Source organism: Triticum aestivum, chromosome 2B, assembly GCF_018294505.1.
Source record: "Triticum aestivum cultivar Chinese Spring chromosome 2B, IWGSC CS RefSeq v2.1, whole genome shotgun sequence".
Classification (NCBI taxonomy): Eukaryota; Viridiplantae; Streptophyta; class Magnoliopsida; order Poales; family Poaceae; genus Triticum; species Triticum aestivum.
The window spans coordinates 793459162-793478482 of record NC_057798.1 but is presented as its reverse complement, the minus strand read 5'-3'; the positions used below and the strand labels follow the sequence as shown (position 1 = coordinate 793478482).

General features: G+C 42.9%; 1 protein-coding gene across 5 annotated transcripts; it reads left to right on the top strand.

The window, feature by feature from the left end:
• The first annotated feature begins 124 nt into the window (after nucleotides 1–124).
• On the top strand, nucleotides 125–14849 carry LOC123047470 (uncharacterized). Of its 5 annotated transcripts, XR_006422999.1 has the most exons (6): nucleotides 125–395; nucleotides 474–597; nucleotides 12766–12884; nucleotides 13312–13430; nucleotides 14573–14662; nucleotides 14755–14849. XR_006422999.1 is itself a non-coding variant. In XM_044471037.1 (5 exons), the coding sequence occupies exons 1-4, from the start codon at nucleotides 187–189 to the stop codon at nucleotides 13427–13429; spliced, it is 570 nt and encodes a 189-aa protein (XP_044326972.1). In that variant the 5' UTR covers nucleotides 125–186; the 3' UTR covers nucleotide 13430; nucleotides 14579–14849. The 5 variants fall into 5 exon arrangements, 3 of the variants coding, with proteins under 3 accessions (XP_044326972.1, XP_044326971.1, XP_044326973.1); XM_044471037.1 differs by having other exon boundaries at nucleotides 14579–14849; XM_044471036.1 differs by having other exon boundaries at nucleotides 14573–14849.
• Nucleotides 14850–19321: the final 4472 nt, after the last annotated feature.

The following is a 19321-nucleotide window of genomic DNA, read 5'->3' as shown; positions in this document are numbered from 1 at the left end:
CGAAAAAGCCCCTTTGTTTGTGAGAATTCAACCCGCAGTCCTATCTTAAGTGGATATCTGAGAAAACGTTTCGTTTTTGCACAAAACACCCTGGCGTTCAGAGTATTCAACGCGCGGTCTGAGCAGATTTGTAAAAAAAAAAACACAACCACACACGCACGGGCTCACCTCCTCTCCCTCTCGCCCATGAAGTCGCCGCCGCCGCCGCCGCCCACGCCGGCCGCTTTCGGCGAGCTCCAGCGCCGCACAGCACGCCCCCGAGCCCCCCCAAGCTCCGCGCCTCCCTCCCCTCCGTCCAGATTCTCCGCTCCCGGCCTCTACTGCCCGCTCGCAACCACACCCCCGTGGCTAGGGTTTCGGGCAGTGCTTCGCCGGCCCGTCTCCGGCGGCCCCAGGTTCATCCCTCCTTCCCCTTTCTTGGCCGGGATCCTCCACCCCTACATCTCACCTTCTCTTCATATCCTCTGTTGCAGATGCAGATGGAGCACGCCATGGGATTTCCCCATCCACCACGCTCGCTGCCGTCAAGGGCAGGAAGGAACCCTAGCCAGCAGCACCTCCTCACCTCGGATGATGCCTCTGCTGCACCAAGATAGGGCAAGCAATCCCCATCTGCTCTCTATCTCTCCCATTAGCACAAGTCCATTTTTTAAACAAAATTCTGCTACTGCGCCAAATAGTCCATGAACAGATATATTTTTTATTTGTGAACTGGTATCCTTCAAAACATAAATAGTGTATATATGTGCTATTTTCATTTTTGTTCCCTTCTCATTTTTGTGCTTTTATTTGCAAGCTCATAAAATAGTTACAGTAAAAATGCCAGTGTGTGCGAGGTCACTATTGACAAGTCATTGTAGTGCTACTACTGCATTAATCTTAGCTGTGAAGCTATGGTCTGTTCTTTGGTACAACAATGAAATGTTAATATGTTATTCTCCTTTTATGCTTTGTGTCAGTGCACTGTGGTATGACGCCAACACTTATTTGGCACCTACATTCACTGGTAGAAAAAGAGGCTTCCGTCCAGCCCCATTAGTCGCGAAACTGTAGGAGCCGCGACTAATGAAGTCTTTAGTCGCGGTTCGGCAGACGAACCGCGACCAAAGGCCTGGGCCCAGGGCGCTCGGTGGCCAGCTGGTGCACGTGAGGGGCTTTAGTCGCGGTTGGCCAGGCCAACCGCGACTAAAGGTGCGCAAAGGCCTTTAGTCGCGGTTGGCCAGGCCAACCGCGACTAAAGCTCCTCCCCTATATATACCAGTTCAGCACGCTCACTTAGCCATTTGGTGCCACTTCTCTTCACAAGCTTCACAAGGGGGTGTAGGTTTGCTTTTGGTTCCTCTTATGCACACAAGGTGTTTGATGAAATGCCCTAAGAGGGTGAAACAAACATGATATGAAGTGTTGGAGCCACACTTGAGGTTCCTCATTTATTTTTTCCTCCTCGATCGCGGTTAGCAACTTGAACCTTTCATGCATGTGTGTCATTGATAAAATATGCATGTGTGCAGTTCATTGTTTAATTTATATTGTTTGTAGCTAGTTAGTTTAACAAATGCATGATGGTTAATTATATATTTTATATTATAATAATGCAGATGAATCGGCAATGGATGTACGGTAACCGACTCTCCGGCGAGTTCACTACGGGTTTGAAAGATTTCCTCGTAGTGGCTAATGCGAACAAGCAGGGGGGTTTTGTTATCTGTCCATGTGTTATCTGTAAGAATCAGAAGGGTTACTCTTCCTCAAGAGATGTTCACATGCATCTGCTTCGGCACGGTTTCATGCCAAGCTATAATTGTTGGACCAAGCATGGAGAAAGAGGGGTTATAATGGAAGAAGATGAAGAAGGGGATGATTTCATCGATGAAAGCTATCTTGCTCATTTCGATGATACTTTCATGGAGGATGCTGAAGGTGAAGGGGAAGGTGAAGAAGAGGCACGTGATGATCCCGTTGATGATCTTGGTCGGACCATTGCTGATGCACGGAGACGCTGCGAAACTGAAAAGGAGAGGGAGAATTTGGATCGCATGTTAGAGGATCACAGAAAGGCGCTGTACCCCGGATGCGATGATGGTCTGAAAAAGCTGGGCTGCACACTGGATTTGCTGAAATGGAAGGCAGAGGCAGGTGTAGCTGACTCGGCATTTGAAAACTTGCTGAAAATGTTGAAGAATATGTTTCCAAAGGATAACGAGTTGCCCGCCAGTACGTACGAAGCAAAGAAGGTTGTCTGCCCTCTAGGTTTAGAGGTTCTGAAGATACATGCATGCATCAACGACTGCATCCTCTACCGCGGTGAATACGAGAATTTGAATGAATGCCCGGTATGCACTGCATTGCGTTATAAGATCAGAGACGATGACCCTGGTGACGATGTTGAGGGCCAGAAACCCAGGAAGAGGGTTCCCGCCAAGGTGATGTGGTATGCTCCTATAATACGACGGTTGAAACGTCTGTTCAGGAACAAAGAGCATGCCAAGTTGTTGCGATGGCACAAAGAGGACCGTAAGTCGGACGGGGAGTTGAGACACACCGCAGATGGAACACAATGGAGAAAGATCGACAGATGGTTCAAAGATTTTGCAGCTGACGCAAGGAACATAAGATTTGCTCTAAGTACGGATGGCATGAATCCTTTTGGCGAGCAGAGCTCCAGCCATAGCACCTGGCCCGTGACTCTATGCATCTACAACCTTCCTCCTTGGTTGTGCATGAAGCGGAAGTTCATTATGATGCCAGTGCTCATCCAAGGTCCGAAGCAACCCGGCAACGACATCGATGTGTACCTAAGGCCATTAGTTGATGAACTTTTACAGCTGTGGGGTGGTGTCCGTGTGTGGGATGAGCACAAACAAGAGGAATTTGACCTACGAGCGTTGCTTTTCGTAACCATCAACGATTGGCCTGCTCTTAGTAACCTTTCGGGACTGTCAAATAAGGGATACAATGCATGCACGCACTGCTTACATGAGACTGAAAGTGTACATTTGCCAAATTGTAAGAAGAACGTGTACCTTGGGCATCGTCGATTTCTTCCGAAAATTCATCCAGTAAGAAAGAAAGGCAAGCATTACAACGGCAAGGCAGATCACCGGCCGAAGCCTGCGGAACGCACTGGTGCTGAGGTATTTGATATGGTCAAGGATTTGAAAGTCATCTTTGGAAAGGGTCCTGGCGGACAATCAGTTCCGAAGGGAGCTGACGGGCACGCAGCCATGTGGAAGAAGAAATCTATATTCTGGGAGCTAGAATATTGGAAAGTCCTAGATGTCCGCTCTGCAATCGACGTGATGCACGTTACGAAGAATATTTGCGTGAACCTCCTAAGCTTCTTGGGCGTGTATGGGAAGACAAATGATACAAAGGAAGCACGGCAGGACCAGCAACGTTTGAAAGACCCTGATGACCGGCATCCGGAATGGTTTCAAGGTCGTGCCAGCTACGCTCTGACCAAAGAAGAGAAGGTCATCTTTTTTGAATGCCTGAGCAGTATGAAGGTCCCGTCTGGATTCTCGTCCAATATAAAGGGAATAATAAACATGGCGGAGAAAAAGTTCCAAAACCTGAAGTCTCACGACTGCCACGTGATTATGACGCAATTGCTTCCGATTGCTTTGAGGGGGCTCCTGCCGGAAAATGTTCGAGTAGCCATTGTGAAGCTATGTGCATTCCTCAATGCAATCTCTCAGAAGGTAATCAATCCAGAAGTTCTACCACGGTTACAGAACGATGTGATCCAATGTCTTGTCAGTTTCGAGTTGGTGTTCCCGCCATCCTTCTTCAATATTATGACGCACCTCCTGGTTCACCTAGTCGAAGAGATTTTCGTTCTCGGTCCTGTATTTCTACACAATATGTTCCCCTTCGAGAGGTTCATGGGAGTATTAAAGAAATATGTTCGTAACCGTGCTAGGCCAGAAGGAAGCATCGCCAAGGGCTATGGAAATGAGGAGGTAATTGAGTTTTGTGTTGACTTTGTTCCTGACCTTAAGCCGATTGGTCTTCCTCGATCGCGGCACGAGGGGAGACTAAGTGGAAAAGGCACGATCGGAAGGAAATCAACGATATGTATGGACGGCCATTCTCTGACTGAAGCACACCACACTGTACTGACCAATTCCAGCTTGGTGGCTCCGTACTTTGAGAAACACAAGAATATTTTACGCTCGGACAACCCGGGGAAGCCTGAATCCTGGATTAGGAAGGCCCACATGGAGACTTTCGGCAGTTGGTTGAGAAAACATTTAATGAATGACAATGATGTTGTAGATCAGCTGTACATGTTGGCCAAGACACCATCTTCGACTATAACGACTTTCCAAGGGTACGAGATAAATGGGAATACATTTTACACGATCGCCCAAGATAAAAAGAGCACCAACCAAAACAGTGGTGTCCGCTTTGATGCAGCAACCGAGAATGGGCAAAAGGTCACATATTATGGTTACATAGAGGAGATATGGGAACTTGACTATGGACCCTCCTTTAAGGTCCCTTTGTTCCGGTGCAAATGGTTCAAGCTAACAGGAGGTGGGGTAAAGGTGGACCAGCAATACGGAATGACAATGGTGGATTTCAACAATCTTGGTTACCTTGACGAACCATTCGTCCTAGCGAAAGATGTCGCTCAGGTTTTCTATGTGAAGGACATGAGTAGCAAACCGAGGAAACGGAAAGATAAGAAAACGATCAGTGCATCATGCGATGATCCAAAGCGCCACATTGTTCTTTCAGGGAAAAAGGACAGACATGTCAGAAGATTATAATATGTTTGCTGAAATTCCGCCCTTCAAAGTGAACACCGACCCAAGCATTAAGTTAAATGATGAGGATGCTCCATGGATACGGCACAATCGTAAGCAAGCAGGGACACAAGGGAAGAAATGATGTGTAATAATTTATTGTATCAAACCTTTTGTCAAACCTTCAAGGGGTTTTAAAATGAATTAGTTTTATTTTTCTGATTTTTTTGATATATAATTGTATTTTTAAGATTTGAAAATGAAGAAAAAACAGAAGAAAAAACAGAAGAAAAAAACAGAAGAAAAAAGCAAACAGAAGAAAAACATAAGAAAAAAGGAAAAACAGAAGAAAAAAACAGAAGAAAAAAGGAAAAAGGAAAAAGGAAGAAAAAAACAGAAGAAAAAAACAGAAGAAAAAGGAAGAAAAAACAGAAGAAAAAAACAGAAGAAAAAAGGAAAAACAGAAGAAAAAAACAAACAGAAGAAAAACATAAGAAAAAAACAGAAGAAAAAAACAGAAGAAAAAAGGAAAAAGGAAAAAAGGAAGAAAAAAAGAAAATATGCCACCTACTGGGCCACCACGGCCTGAATACGACTAGAAACCCATTAAAGGGCCAGGATTCAGGCCCGCAGAAGGCCCAGTAGGCCCACAGGCACATAGTGACGGAATAGGCCCGTAAGCCTGCATTTGAGAGGAGCTCGAAGTGGTGAGCGCAGCCGCGCTTATAAACCACTGTCGAAGCCTCTCGGCTAGCGAGGTGGGACTAAACATCCCACCGCACCGCGCCAGTTCTAGCACAGACCTTTAGTCGCGGCTGGGGAGGCGGACCGCGACTAAAGGGTACCTTTAGTCGCGGTTGGGGTGGCGGGCCGCGACTAAAGGGTCTTTCTGCGCGGGAACGGAGGCGGCGCCAAAACCCTTTAGTCGCGGTTGGGGAGGCGGACCGCGACTAAAGGGCACCCTTTAGTCGCGGTTGGGGTGGCGGGCCGCGACTAAAGGGTACCTTTAGTCGCGGTCCGCCTCTCCAACCGCGACTAAAGGTACGTCTATAAATACTGCACTTAGCAGTTTTGCCACTTCCCATTCTCCTCTCTCTCGACGCCGAAGCGCTGCCCCGGCCGACGCCGACGCCGAAGCCCTGCCCCGACGCCGACGCCGACGCCGAAGCCCTGCGCGCCGCCGCCCCCATCCCCAGTGAGCGCCGCCGCCCCCGTCCCTAGTGAGCACCGCCGCCCCCGTCCCCAGTGAGCGCCGCCTCCGCCTCCGCCAGTGAGCGCCGCCTCCGCCGCCCGCCGCCCGCCGCCCTGCCGCCCGCCGCCCGCTGGCCCTGCCTGCCGTCCTCCGCGCGCCGGCAGAAGAAGAAGAAGGAAGAAGAAAAAGGAAGAAGAAGAAGAAAGAAAAAGGAAAAAGGAAGAAGAAGAAAGAAGGAAGAAGAAAACAAAAGAAAAACAGAAGAAAAACAAGAAAAAGGAAGAAAAAAGGAAAAGGAAGAAAAAAGAAAAAGGAAGAAAACAACAGAAGAAAAAAAGAAAGAAGAAAAAAAGGAAGAAGAAAAAAAGAAAGAATTTTTAAAATTAAATACGTGAAAATACGTGAAAGAATTTTTTGTGTCTAATAAAATCAATTTTTTGAAATACACGAATAATTTTTTCCACAAAATCATCAATATTTTTTGAAAACCTTTTTTTTTGCAAAATCACAATGTTTTTGTATCCATGAACATTTTATGATTCATTTTTTTGAATTCACATACATTTTATGATTTCTCAAATATCTTTTTTCATTGCTATATTTTGATATACTGAATTGTTTTAAAGATGAAAAGGATAAAAACAGGAAAAGAAAAAATGAAATGAAATGAAAAAGAAAAGAAAAAAGAGTGTTGTCAGCACCCCCCGCCCTGCACATGGGCCATCCCGACCCCACATATATTCGTCTCCATCCGCATCCCTGGCCAAACCCTAGCCAGTCTACTCCAAGCTCTGTTCGGACAATTTGTTTATACGGAGAGGGGCGGCGAGGGGGGCGGCGATGCGCGCGGTGTTTTTTTAGGGATCGAGAGGGGACGGCGAGGGTTATAAATGTGTTGTCCTCGCCTCCCCTCTCCGTGACGCCGTCGTCTGCCGCCCCGTCTCGCGCTCTACCGCGACACCCTCTCCCACCCCTTCCTCGCCCCCTCCTTTCGCCACCGCCCTTTCGCCACCGCCACCGCCACCGCCCCCCTTCTTCACTTAATTAATTTGTTTTTACTACATGTTTTCAGGACTGACATAATGGCGGACGATAGAGCTGACCCGATTATGGACAACTATGATCCGGACGGTGAAGCACATATGTTCGGCATCATAAACAGCGATATTCTATATGTGCTGACCGGAGAAGAAGAAGATGATATCTCTTCTTATCTGAACCTTGACGGTGAAGATGAAGGGCGCCGTCAGCAAGATGATGCCGAACAAACGTCGATAAACGACGATCTTCAAATGGAAGTAGCAACCACCTCCGGCGCCGAGGTATATATATACATTGAGCCTCTGGTGATACAAACTAACTGATTTGAATAAATATGTGTGTACTAACGCGCGCGACTCTTTCTTATTTTAGCCCTCGGCCGGATCGTCGAAACAATCGAGTACGTCGTCAAAGCGTGGCGCAACCAAGACGATGAAACAAGGAGAAACATGCACCATCGAGGTTGTCGACAGTGCAACCGGCAGGCCGCTGGAGCCCCGCAAGAACGCCACCAGTTTGTCAGCCAATGCGGAGCCATTGTTAGAGACAACGTCTCGATCACCGTCCAGGAGTGGAATGAGCCAAAGAAGGCACGAATTGATGGTTTCACTTTTGTCGATAAGAGAACAAAAAAAGATTGCTTCAAGAAGCTTATGGAACATTTCGTTCTACCTCCGGAATACAACAAATTCGATGAGGAGGGTAACAAGATTGAGGAAAACAAGGAGAGGAGGAGGCTAGTCAAACAGTTCGCTCTTCATAAGATGGCCGACGCATTCCGGAAATTCAAGCAAAATCTAGCCCATGACTTTGTCAAGCAGAACAAGACTCCGGATTTCAAAGGACAATATGAGAAACTGAAACATGATTGGCCAGAATTTGTGAAGCAAAAGAAATCGGAGCAGTTCATTCAAATATCGAAAAAAATAAGGAAAATGCGGCTAAGAAGGAGTACAATCATGTTATGGGGCCAGGAGGGTATCGCCTTTGGGAGCCTAGGTGGGAGAAGATGGAGAACGAGCTGAGGGCGCGAGGAATCCGTCCAGGTACGGAGGGATGGGACCCAAGGGCCAAAAGCTGGTGGTACGGGCATGGGGGAACGCTGAACCCGGAGACAGGGGAGTGTGTTTACCGGGGCAAATTAATTAAACCCACCCAAGCCCTTATTAACGCAATGAGGGATGCTCAACAGGGGAAGATCAAGTTCAACAGAGAGAACGACGCGCTGACAAAAGCCCTCGGGAATCCTGAACACGGAGGACGTGTACGAGGCATGGGGCACATTCCGTGGAAAATAGGGTTCCCCCAAAACGATGACCCGTACGGTTACAGAAGCCGTAAGAGAAAGATGGATCGGGAAGCAGATGTTGTGGCGCGGTTGGCATCGGAAATGGATGTGATGAAGAAAACCATGAGTGTACTAGTAGCCGAAAGAGATGCAGCTCGGGTGCAGCATGAAGATCATCCAGCGGATCTCGGAAGCCAGCAGCGGAGAAGCAGCGTGGCTTCCACGGAGGCCCCACCGGCTGGTGCAGATGCACCGACGATCGAAATTACTGCACCGGAGCCTCTGGTGGTCCAAATTACTGCACCGGAGCCTCTGGTGGTCGAAATTACTTCACCGGAGCATCCTCGCTACCCCGTGGACGATATAAAGGAGATGAAAGAATGTCATCTGTATTATCCTATCGGGAACATGTCCATGAAGGTAGCCATCGGCAGTGCTTTACCATGTTTACCTGGAGCACTCCACCACAACAACCCCATTCAAGATGGCTATGCTCGTGTCACGGTGGAGGACATAGTCCAAGGGTTTGAGGACCTGGAGATTGACATTGCTACACCTGAAGGGGAGAAAAGACTTGGAGATGTCAAGCGCCATTTCATTCTATGGCAAAAGAAGTTTATCAAGTTTCCAGGCGAGGCGCAAAGGACAACAAGTCCACCCCCCTACGGTGGTGGTGGTGGCGGTGGTGGTGGTGGTGGTGGTGGTGGTGGTGGTGGTGGCGGTTCACCTACACCTCCGTCACGTCAGCCGACGCCGCCCCCCAGTCCACAACGTCCGGCGGGTGATCAGCCGCCGCCCCCCAGTCCTCGTCCGGCGGGTGATCAGACGCCGCCCCCCAATCCACCTCCGGCAAAGAAGCAGAAGCAGTCCTGGATTTTAACCCGGACCCTTATGTACCTAAGACCACAAAGGTACCGGAGCCATCACTGAAGCCTCTCCCCACAAGGCCTTGGGAACGTAGTGCCGAGGAAGTCGACGCGGCCGCGGCTGCTGATTTGGAGAAATGGAAGGCGGACTGCAAGAAGAAAAGAGAGCCCGAGCCCAAGCCAGTATTTTCTGATGAGCAAAAGAAGTGGGCTAAGTCATTTTTGAGCACACCGTCCCAAGCCGCGAAGAATCTGCCTAACGACTATGCACGTGAACTTCGCAGGCAGGCACTCATGTTCAAGGAGAACAAAGAGCGGGAGAAGGCCGAAAGTAAAAAAAGCGGGAAACAAGTTGCCCAGCTCGGGGAACAAAGTAAACAATCGATTGCCCCGCTTATAGTGGAAGCCTTCTGTCCGGATGCCCCCGAGATCATACAAGCTGCGGCAGCACAGGGATTGACTGTAACGAGTGCCAGAGAACAAGCGGCCAACTTAGGTATTACTCTTCGTGAACTGTTAGGCCTTGATGAGGCGCCAGTGAAGGAGGTAGTAATTACATATGTCAAGAATGGGCCTCTCGTCGAGCCTGCGCAGGAAAAGGATCTACCTCCACAAATGAAAGGTCTGCTGAAATGGTACAAGGGTTACATAAAAAATAAAAACGCCAAAGAATATATTTATGCGGAAGTTAGACATGAGCATCACTTCAAACATTACTATGTACAAATTGAACTGAGTGAATTGTTCCAGCTTTTCAATCTGCGCGAGCTCGATAAATCTATCATCAGTTGCTACGTTCTGTAAGTGATTTATTAATTTCTACCCCATCTCGTTCATATTGCCTGCACTATATATATGTCCTAACTATATTGTTGTGTCCGCTATTATACATGCAGAATGAAGATTAAGGAATGCAGAGTAAGGAACATCCATGATGTTGGGTTCATTGACCCACACATCGTTAATGGACATGTGTTGGAGCGTTACCCCGCCGACGTGGAGGCAGACCTGTGGCAGTTTCTTACAAAGCAGGAACTCAAAAGTGATATTCTATTTCCTTACCATTTTGAGTGAGTGTTTCTGTCTTGAGCACATTCTCTTTTGTTTACTCCATGCATGGTATGTGGCCGGCTAATCGATGAGTTATGCATGACGTACTGTGCATGTATCGTGTCCGCAGGTTCCACTGGATTCTGCTAGTAATTAAAGTTAACACCTCAGAATGTCTCGTCCACGACTCTGTGAATATGGATCCAAAGCTTTGGGGCGGCATGAGAAGAATGCTGCAGAAGTAATTATTTTCATTCATTTGCGCTCTATATCGATCGGCCTATTTCGTTCATTTCCTAATATCAAGTAACTAATTAATAACTCTCTTGTTCATTTAATTTTCTTTGCCTCGTAGGGTTTGGAGACGGTTCGTAGATACAAAGGTCGGTGAATTCAAAAAAGAGCTAGAATTCAAAATGTTAAAGGCTAAGAATGCTGGGGATATTCAGCCACCGGAGACCAATCTATGTGGATACTATGTCTGTGAGATGATCCGGAGATACACCTCTGAGCGGGTTCCGAGTGATACCAATGCTCAGAGGAATAACCTTCGGTGGATGCTTAGTCCAGAAGCTCGCTTCCGACCACTTCAAGAGGAACTAGCTGGATGGTTCAGCAGGGAAGTCCTCCATCCTAAAGGAGAACACTATTACGAGGACGTAGAACTTTATATGCATTAAATCATGTATGGAAACTTGTTCAAAATTGTATATGGTCATCCGATGATATTGAATATATATTGTATATTCCTCTTGAATTCTTTTTGGTTCTAATTTCAAATTTATTTGAAATTGTACATTCATATGCATGTATGTAGTACCGTAGAATATATGAAACTCCTTCAAAATTAAAATAAAGCACAAAAGAAATAAAACAATACAAATTAAACAGAAAACAGGTTTAAGGGGGGGGGCTAAAACCCTAAACCTGCGGCGGCCTTTAGTCGCGGTTGGCCAGAAGAACCGCGACTAAAGGTCCTCCGCCCCGACGGCCACCTGGCGCCCACGTGGACGGGCCTTTAGTCGCGGTTCTTAAGCAACCGCGACTAAAGGGGGGGGGCCTTTAGTCGCGCCCGTTCTGTCGCGGTTGCGCAACCGCGACTAATGGCAGTTGCGAACCGCGACCAAAGGCCCTTTTTCCACCAGTGATTGCATCGACAATTTGTCAGCTTACAGTTTGTACCATCGAGAATTTTCACGCTTTACACCTGCAGCTATATCGCTATACTATAAATATGTTTAGATGTCTAAAATGGTCTTGGTACTGAACCTGACTGATAATGTATTTGGTGTATCTTTTCTGTAGAATTAGTACCAGAGTTCTATTTGTATTATTAATTGTGTAGAGCTGATAATTAGACCATAGAGTCGCTGTTGATTTGGTTTATTCCTTGGCAGATCATTTAAGTACTTTATCTTATTACAAAAACTGAACGAAAATATAGCAGCAATACATTTCATGACATAGTGTTATCCGTGCAAGAAAATTGCTTGATTGATTATTAATAAATGTAAGCAATCTATCATGTAGGTTTTGTTCGATCCTACACTTAAAGAAAATCATACTGAAGATCTGAGCTTAAGTGTTCCAACAGCTGAAGCACCAGCTCAAGATGAAGGAAATCTCTTAATATGATTGTAGATCCATTCCCGTAAAGTGCAGTTAGAATATGGAATCCACCTCGAACTCGGTTTAAAAAACAGAAAGCATATGGAATTTTGCTCTATCAGGTAGCAATTTGGTTGTTCAATCCATCCATAGTTACATTTGAAGATATATTGTTGAATTTCCTTATTTTGTGAATACAAGTCTGAACTTTTAGGACATTTGGCACATGAGTTTGAACCATCCAATTATAGTGCTACTAATTTTGGGTCACTACATCATGCAATACTATGGATGCTGTTTAACATGGCAAAGTTGGATTTTTTTATTCTTTTTTCAGATTAGAATCACTTTAGCAATGCCATATAGATAATACAAGATGTGGCAAAGTGTTGCATTCAATAGAGATTACAGTGATAAATTGGTGAAATTAGTTTGCTCTCTGATCTCTGTTAGCTTTAACTCGCTAGGAAGCCATGTAGTCCTATTTTTAGTACTAGGAGGAGAACGTATATTAAATATATGCCATCCAGGGAATTGATCTCTGTTGTGCTGGGGCAAACTAAGCCAAAGCAAGCACTTACTCAAGGCAAGGAGCAGTGCTCGTACTTGCTCATGGTTGAGGTAGATTCAGGTTAAATTTTATGTGTTGATTCCCTTCTCTTTCACATGTCTAGGTCTTTGTGCCTGATCAAGCTGTTCTTTGACAAGTATTATCTTTGAGTGATGCCATGTTGGTAATAAAATACTATATAACTCACATTTCTTATATGTTCCTTTTTCATTTTTGTCCTTTCATTTGAAAGCTCATATGGTCAATTTTGGAGGCGACTACATGTATATACTGCTGATGTTACATGTAAACAAATTCGATGCTTTCATGCATATGACCGTGCACATCACCGAACCCTTTCCATTCTATTGCAAGGTCAAATAGTTTTTCGTGTTCTAACTCTTTGGGATAGTCTGCAGTTATTTGGTTCATCGTCGCGCCTCAAGTTTCCAACAGCGCCGTGGCTGTACACCGTCGACTTCGCCGGAAATCCTTCTGCACATACTCTACTGTCCGCCGAAACTTTGTCTGACCTGAGGTACATACTACAGTGTCATCAATTTGTATCTGTCATCAACTACTTACTTCTTAAGTATGTATGTCGTCAACTATACTACTTATTAAAAGGGAGAAATAAATGATATGTTAGAGATAGATGAAACAATAGCCCTGTGAAACAGAAGATTCTGCTTTCTATGTGAGTATCTTGGTGCATTCTTGTTTCTGTATAAAATGCAGAGGTCATGAACGACAACTGATCTTGGATTTGAGTTTCTTTTAATCTTTAAATGATGTACAGGGCCAACAAATTCAGTTATTTGGTTTTGTAACTTGTGGTGAAAAAAGAGGTGAGGTAGAGAGAGAGAGAGAGAGAGAGAGAGAGATGTGCACATCGCCGAACCCTTTTTATTCTATTGCAAGGTCAAATAGTTTTTCGTGTTCTAACTCTCTGGAATAATCTGCAGTTATTTGGCTCATCTTCACGCCTCAAGTTTCCGACAGCGCCGTGGCTGTACACCGCCGACTTCGCCGGAAATCTGTCTGCACATACTCTACTATCCGCCGAAACTTCGTCTGACCTGAGGTACATACTACAGTGTCATCGATTTGTATCTGTCATCAACTACTTACTTCTTAAGTCTGTATAGCATCAACTATACTACTTATTAAAAGGGAGAAAGAGAGGATATGTTAGAGCTAGATGAAACAATAGTACTGTGAAAGAGAGGATTCTGCTCTCTATGTGAGTATCTTGGTGCATGCTTGTTTCTAAATAAAATGCAGAGATCATGAATGAATTAAAACATGCTCTCTGATGTTTTCAGTTAAAGTAGTATTAGTTGTATACTTGTATACACCCCATTTGAAAAATAGTATGTATATGCTCCTTGCAAACTACTACGTAAATCTAAACGTTTTACATAAGACTGTCCGTCTAGATACAATAACTAGTTAGTATTTTAATAACTAGAATTGCATGGCTTGATCGCTCTGCTTGGGTCTTCTCTTATGTCTGAGTGCACCATGTGCGGTTTAAATAAGTCTTCTAACTGTTTGGGCTAATTTGCGTTCTGTTTTGATTTGAGCTGATGGGGATGAGATGTGACCCCGCTGCTGGGCGTCGCAAATGCCACTGCTCCAATGTGTGCCCCAGCTTCGGTGATGTACGGGCGAGGCAACACGATTTGGAGCAGTGACCCTCTTTCCAAGAAATCAAGTTTTTTCGTTCAGATTTTAGAGCTCGAGTTTCAGCTTAGTTCAAGGATAGAAAAGCATAGTCCTTATGGATTCAACAAGGAAGACCATTAGCCGCCACCTTTTCAGAATTGGATGGTGTGGTGCACCTTCATCCTGCTGTCCAATTCCTTAGCTTATTTGCTTTAACTGTACTACAGTTATATAGCAGGATAAGGATCCAATCTTGTGATGCCTCTCCATTTGCACCATCGTCAAAAGTTGCACATGAGTTGATTCAGACTTTCAGAATTCATAGAACACCTAGAGTTAATCGGCCTGAAGGTATATCATATCCTAAGGGAAGGGGACCCGGTTCAGATTTGTCACTACTATGTGCTGTTGGATAGCCATGGTATGTATTAGTTTTGTTTTACCACAGTTTGATTCTTGGGAGTTGGGATATCAGGTGTATACATTACTTTTCTTATGAATTTGTTCTCTTTTAGTGCACTATCTATCTATCTAATCTATCTATCGAACTTTGCAAAGAAATAGATGGCGACGGCTCAGCGGCGTCGTGGTGAATGGCGAAGCTTCTCAAATGGACGGAAGAGAGGTGGTGACGCGCGGCTGGGAGACGTACATATTTAATGAAATACGATTCATAAGGTTTCATATTAACAAAAAATGATGGTCTTTGTAGAGTAATATGAACATTTTGTTGATTCCAGGACAACTTTATTCTCCAATACGAATCTGTAAGAAAAGATATGACATACATTTGTGCAAATTGATAATGTAAGCTCATCTCGAAACTTTATTCTTTTTTCAAGTTTGATTTACTTGGTCGTGCTAACTTCCATTCTGTCAAAACAGGCTTTTCTGTTGAAAAAACAGGATATGTAGGAAATGAAATGGTGTCTCATAATTCATTGGATGTAGACCAGTAGGGTCAATTACAAATTGTTGGCTGTAAATGACTTTCAGTTTCTAGCTTTCATAAAATTTAGACATGTACTCTTTAACAGTATGTTGTGGTTGATGGTGGTCCTATGTGCTGGTTCAAATGATCATGTTGGATAATATTGCTTTTACTAGCAGTTGCAGTGCTCTTATTATTTTATTTCCACAAATATCACCATGTTTTGCTATTGATGTAATGCTATATTCCTTGACTGAAATCAAACCCTTTAGTTGCTACTGTGGTGCTTTTATTATTGTTATATTCCAGAAAGTTGCAGTTTATTTGCTCTAAAACTACTTCATGGATGATAGTTTATGCTGCTGATCACTGCACGATTCTAATCAAACGGTCTGTTGCAGTTTGATTATATGCATGGATGGCTCGATCTCACTGTCGTCCAAAGATCTTCTTATGGGTGTTGTGTGCATATATTCAATAATGGTTTAAGTTTCAATTAAAATCGTTAACTGGACTCCCATGATTGCGGTGGCGTATTATTCGGCAAAACGTGCTGCTTGGACGAAACAATTGATCAACTCTGACCGCAGCTGGTAGGGGGCACCAAACAGAGACTGCTTGCCCCGCCTCTCCCCCTCCCAGCCCCATGGGGAACTCTCCATTACGGCGCACCACGAGAGGAAGGGATAGGCCCATTTCGACATAGGAGGTAGACACGACGTGGCGGCGGCGCAGAGCACTTTGCCAAGGGAGACTTAAGAATGGATAACGATAAGGAAGATGAGTTCGTGCATCCATATTTTAATAAAAGTTAACGTCAAGTGCTTTATTGGGCCAAGCCCAAATAGTTAAAAAAAAATCTTCCCAATTAAACAACCATACGTAAAAATTGCCTAACAAAGATGCTATAAAAATATCTGTAATTTTTTAACACAATAAAAATAGCTTTAAAATGTTCACGGTTTTACATATGTTCACACTATCTTTGTTTAAAAAAATATGTTCGCATTTTCTACAAAACTTAAAAATTCCCAAAAAGTTCCATTTTTTACTAAAACAAAGTCCATCTAGAAATGTACAACCAAAAACAAAATATTCTTTTCATAAAAAACATCTATTAAAAAAATCCCGTAAAAAATGTTCTTTTTTAGAGAAATGTTCAAATTTTCATAAAAACGTTAACTATTCTTAAAAAGTGTTCCAATTTTTATGAAAATGTTAACTTTTATTAAAAATAAGGATTTTTCACGGTTAACCTTATTATGGACATTTATTAAAACTAAATATAAAAAAGATGCACAATGGTGCATGAAGCTGGTTGTGCCTTTTTTTGCCCGGTGCAACGCACGGGCATTTGTACTAGTAATAATAAAGAGAATTGGGTTTCTGTCGTCCGTCATTAAAACTGCCCCTGAGGTTGTAAAGAATTACCCACCATGCCATTGGTAAGTGAAAAAACGGTTCGGTTTGCCCCTTCTAAAATCCGCGGCAGGCTCGGTTATTAAAGTTAAGCCCATGTAGTAAATAACTTGCGGATGGCTGGCGTAGTGGTCTGAGCCTCACCTCTTGACCTGGGGGACCCAGGTTCGATCCCCCTTCTCTCTTTTCTTCTTTTTCTCTCCTATTAATGTTGGTAGGCGTAGGATATTACTACTCGCCCCAGCGTCACTTAGCAGATGGACTGCACAATGTACCAGTTACTCTATTTTCATTCTTTCTATTTTTGGACATATTCAAATATTTCAAAAAAACTCATAACTTTATAGCCCTAACTCCAAATCTAACATGTTATATATAGAAATCCCTTAAAAAGATGTGTAGATTTCAAATATGGTATTTTTTTAATCACTTTCAAATCCTAACACCAAATCTAACATGTTATATATGGAAATCCCTTTAAAAAGATGTGTAGATTTGAAATATGCTATTATATTAATCATTATTCCTAAAATTCCATTTATGATGCAACCTTTATTAATATCTTCTTTATATGGGGTATTTTGAAAATCCCGTCTTAACATTGATATTTCTGTTGTCTAATAAATTGGAAACATGTTGAGTACATTTCACAAATAATACAACCTTATGAACTTTGCGCGACACCACTTATCATGCTGTTTCTTGTGTGGCACTGTGAAAGATTTGAAGGGATTCGCCGATGCTGTCAGGTGAGTGTATGAGGGATGATTTTTTTTTCGTTTCAACGCACGGGGAATAATGCCTTTTTGTGGAATTTGAAGCATGCATGGTTAAAAAAGAAATTCCGAATCATACACCTGATTCCATGAAAATTATTGTGACCTCTTCAAATAAAAAATTCGTTTTAGTGTGGTATGTGCAAATCCGTTTATTATGTTTCCTTCTATATGAAAGATAATTGAGTTGTACTTTAGACTTTATAGGTCTCCATGCATCTATGTTTAGAAGAAATTTGGTAACGAAAATCAGTAATGGGCATCTGGTAACTTACCAATTAAACCTTAATTTCTTATATATGTACATACATGTACGATTCTCATGATTTAGGCTCTCAATGATAAATCAAATGATGAAGGTAATGACTCCTTATACTGCAAATTAACTAGGAAGGTAATTTAGATATTTAAATTAATCAATTCTTTCATGATTGAAGTGTAGCATCTCATACATGCATTTTAAGACCATTGGTAAAATATATATTACATGGCTGATGCAACAGAATGTTGTCTTGGGTCATTGGGCCAGGAAAGTGTGTTTTGATTCTCCCGGTACAACGCACGGGCATATTTGCTAGTTGGTACCAAACCAAACTGGAGCCCAACCTTTGGTCAACGCCGATTTTTGGCGTGGCGTCCACATGCTCCAAACCAAACAGTCCCGTAGCCAGTGCACCAGGGTCGTATTCACGTTAGAATAGCACAGGCGAACTTATACCTGGCCATGAGAAGCCCGACCCGACCCAGTCCGAAAAAGCCCGACCCAGCCCGGAGCCCGACGGGCTTTTACGTGTTCGAGCCAGGCTCGGGCCCAGAAAACAGGCGCGATGGTCGGGCCGGTCTGGGCTCGGACCTGGGTTTTTGCGTCGGGCTTGGCTAGGCCTGACCCGAAGCCCGGCCCGGCCTGAGGTATGGCCAGGTATAGGCGAACTACTCGAGGGAAAATATCGAGCTCTCTCTCTCTCTCTCTCTCTCTTGGTTTTCTATTTCTTCTCCTATTTTCTCCATTTTTGTCCTTTTATTTTGTTCTTTTCTTCTCCAGTTTTTTCCATATGTTTCTACATTTTTTTCATTTTCTCCATTTTTTTCTTATATTTTGTTTTTGTTTTTGTTTTCATTCTACCTATTCGTATATGTCAAAAATATTTTCTAATAAGTGACCAACATTTTTTGTATGCAAGTTCAACAATGTCCAAACAATTATTCAATATCTTTTAAATAGTTGTTCAAAATTTCAATACTTAATCAACATTTTTACAATACATGTTCGACATTTCTAAAATACTTATTCAACTTTTTTGTACTTATTCAATATTTTCAAATATTTGTTCAACATTTTTTGAATACTCATACAACATGTTCCAAGTACTTGTTCTAATTTTTTTAATACTTAATATTTTTCAAATAATTGTTTAATATTTTTCAAATCATTGTTCAATATTTTTAATACTTATTCAACATTTTCAAAATACTTGTTCAACATTTTTCTAATACTCGTTCAGCATTTTTAATACTTATTCAACATTTTTTCAAATACTTGTTCAAGATTTTTCAAATATGTTTTTGGAAAGTGTTTTTTAATTTATATAATATTTTCTATACCTACTAATAAAAGAAATAGGTATTCTTAGTCCGTCATACTATTTTATAAAAAACTCCCTGATGTTTCTTACATTAAACCCGTAATACATATCAAATGTTTTTTAAAATACTCATATCTTAAACCGTAACTCCAAATTTAACATATTATATATGAAATTTTCATTATAAAATTATATAGAATCTAAATATGATGTTATTTATTCTGTTAATTTTTTTCTGAAAAATACGATCTAGTCTGCAATGCTAATCAACAATGCATTATCCGTCTTTTTTTCATACCGGCACTAATTCCGATTGAGGATGAACACCTCAGCAAAATCAGGATTGGACATCAAATTGAAGATAAATTTGTTAGAGACACCCAATAAATAAGGATATGCATGACAAGAAATAAAAGGACCTAATAAAGATGGGATGTCCGCTGTAAAATAAATAAAAGAGAAATGCAGAGGAGATCCTATAGAGACGAGATGTTAGCGCTATTCTCCTATATATAAGAATTAGAAAAACAGACATGCATGAAAAAAAGGAAAAAGGAGGCATGCATGACAAAAAAAAAGACAAGTTTGATAAGAAATA

Excerpts from the sequence above, each read along its gene's own strand:
- LOC123047470 (XM_044471037.1), top strand. The coding sequence starts at position 187 with ATGAAGTCGCCGCCGCCGCCGCCGCCCACGCCGGCCGCTTTCGGCGAG. Across the intron at positions 396-473 it reads CCCGTCTCCGGCGGCCCCAG|ATGCAGATGGAGCACGCCAT; the intron begins GTTCATCCCTCC and ends CCTCTGTTGCAG. Across the intron at positions 12,885-13,311 it reads GAAACTTTGTCTGACCTGAG|TTATTTGGCTCATCTTCACG; the intron begins GTACATACTACA and ends AATAATCTGCAG.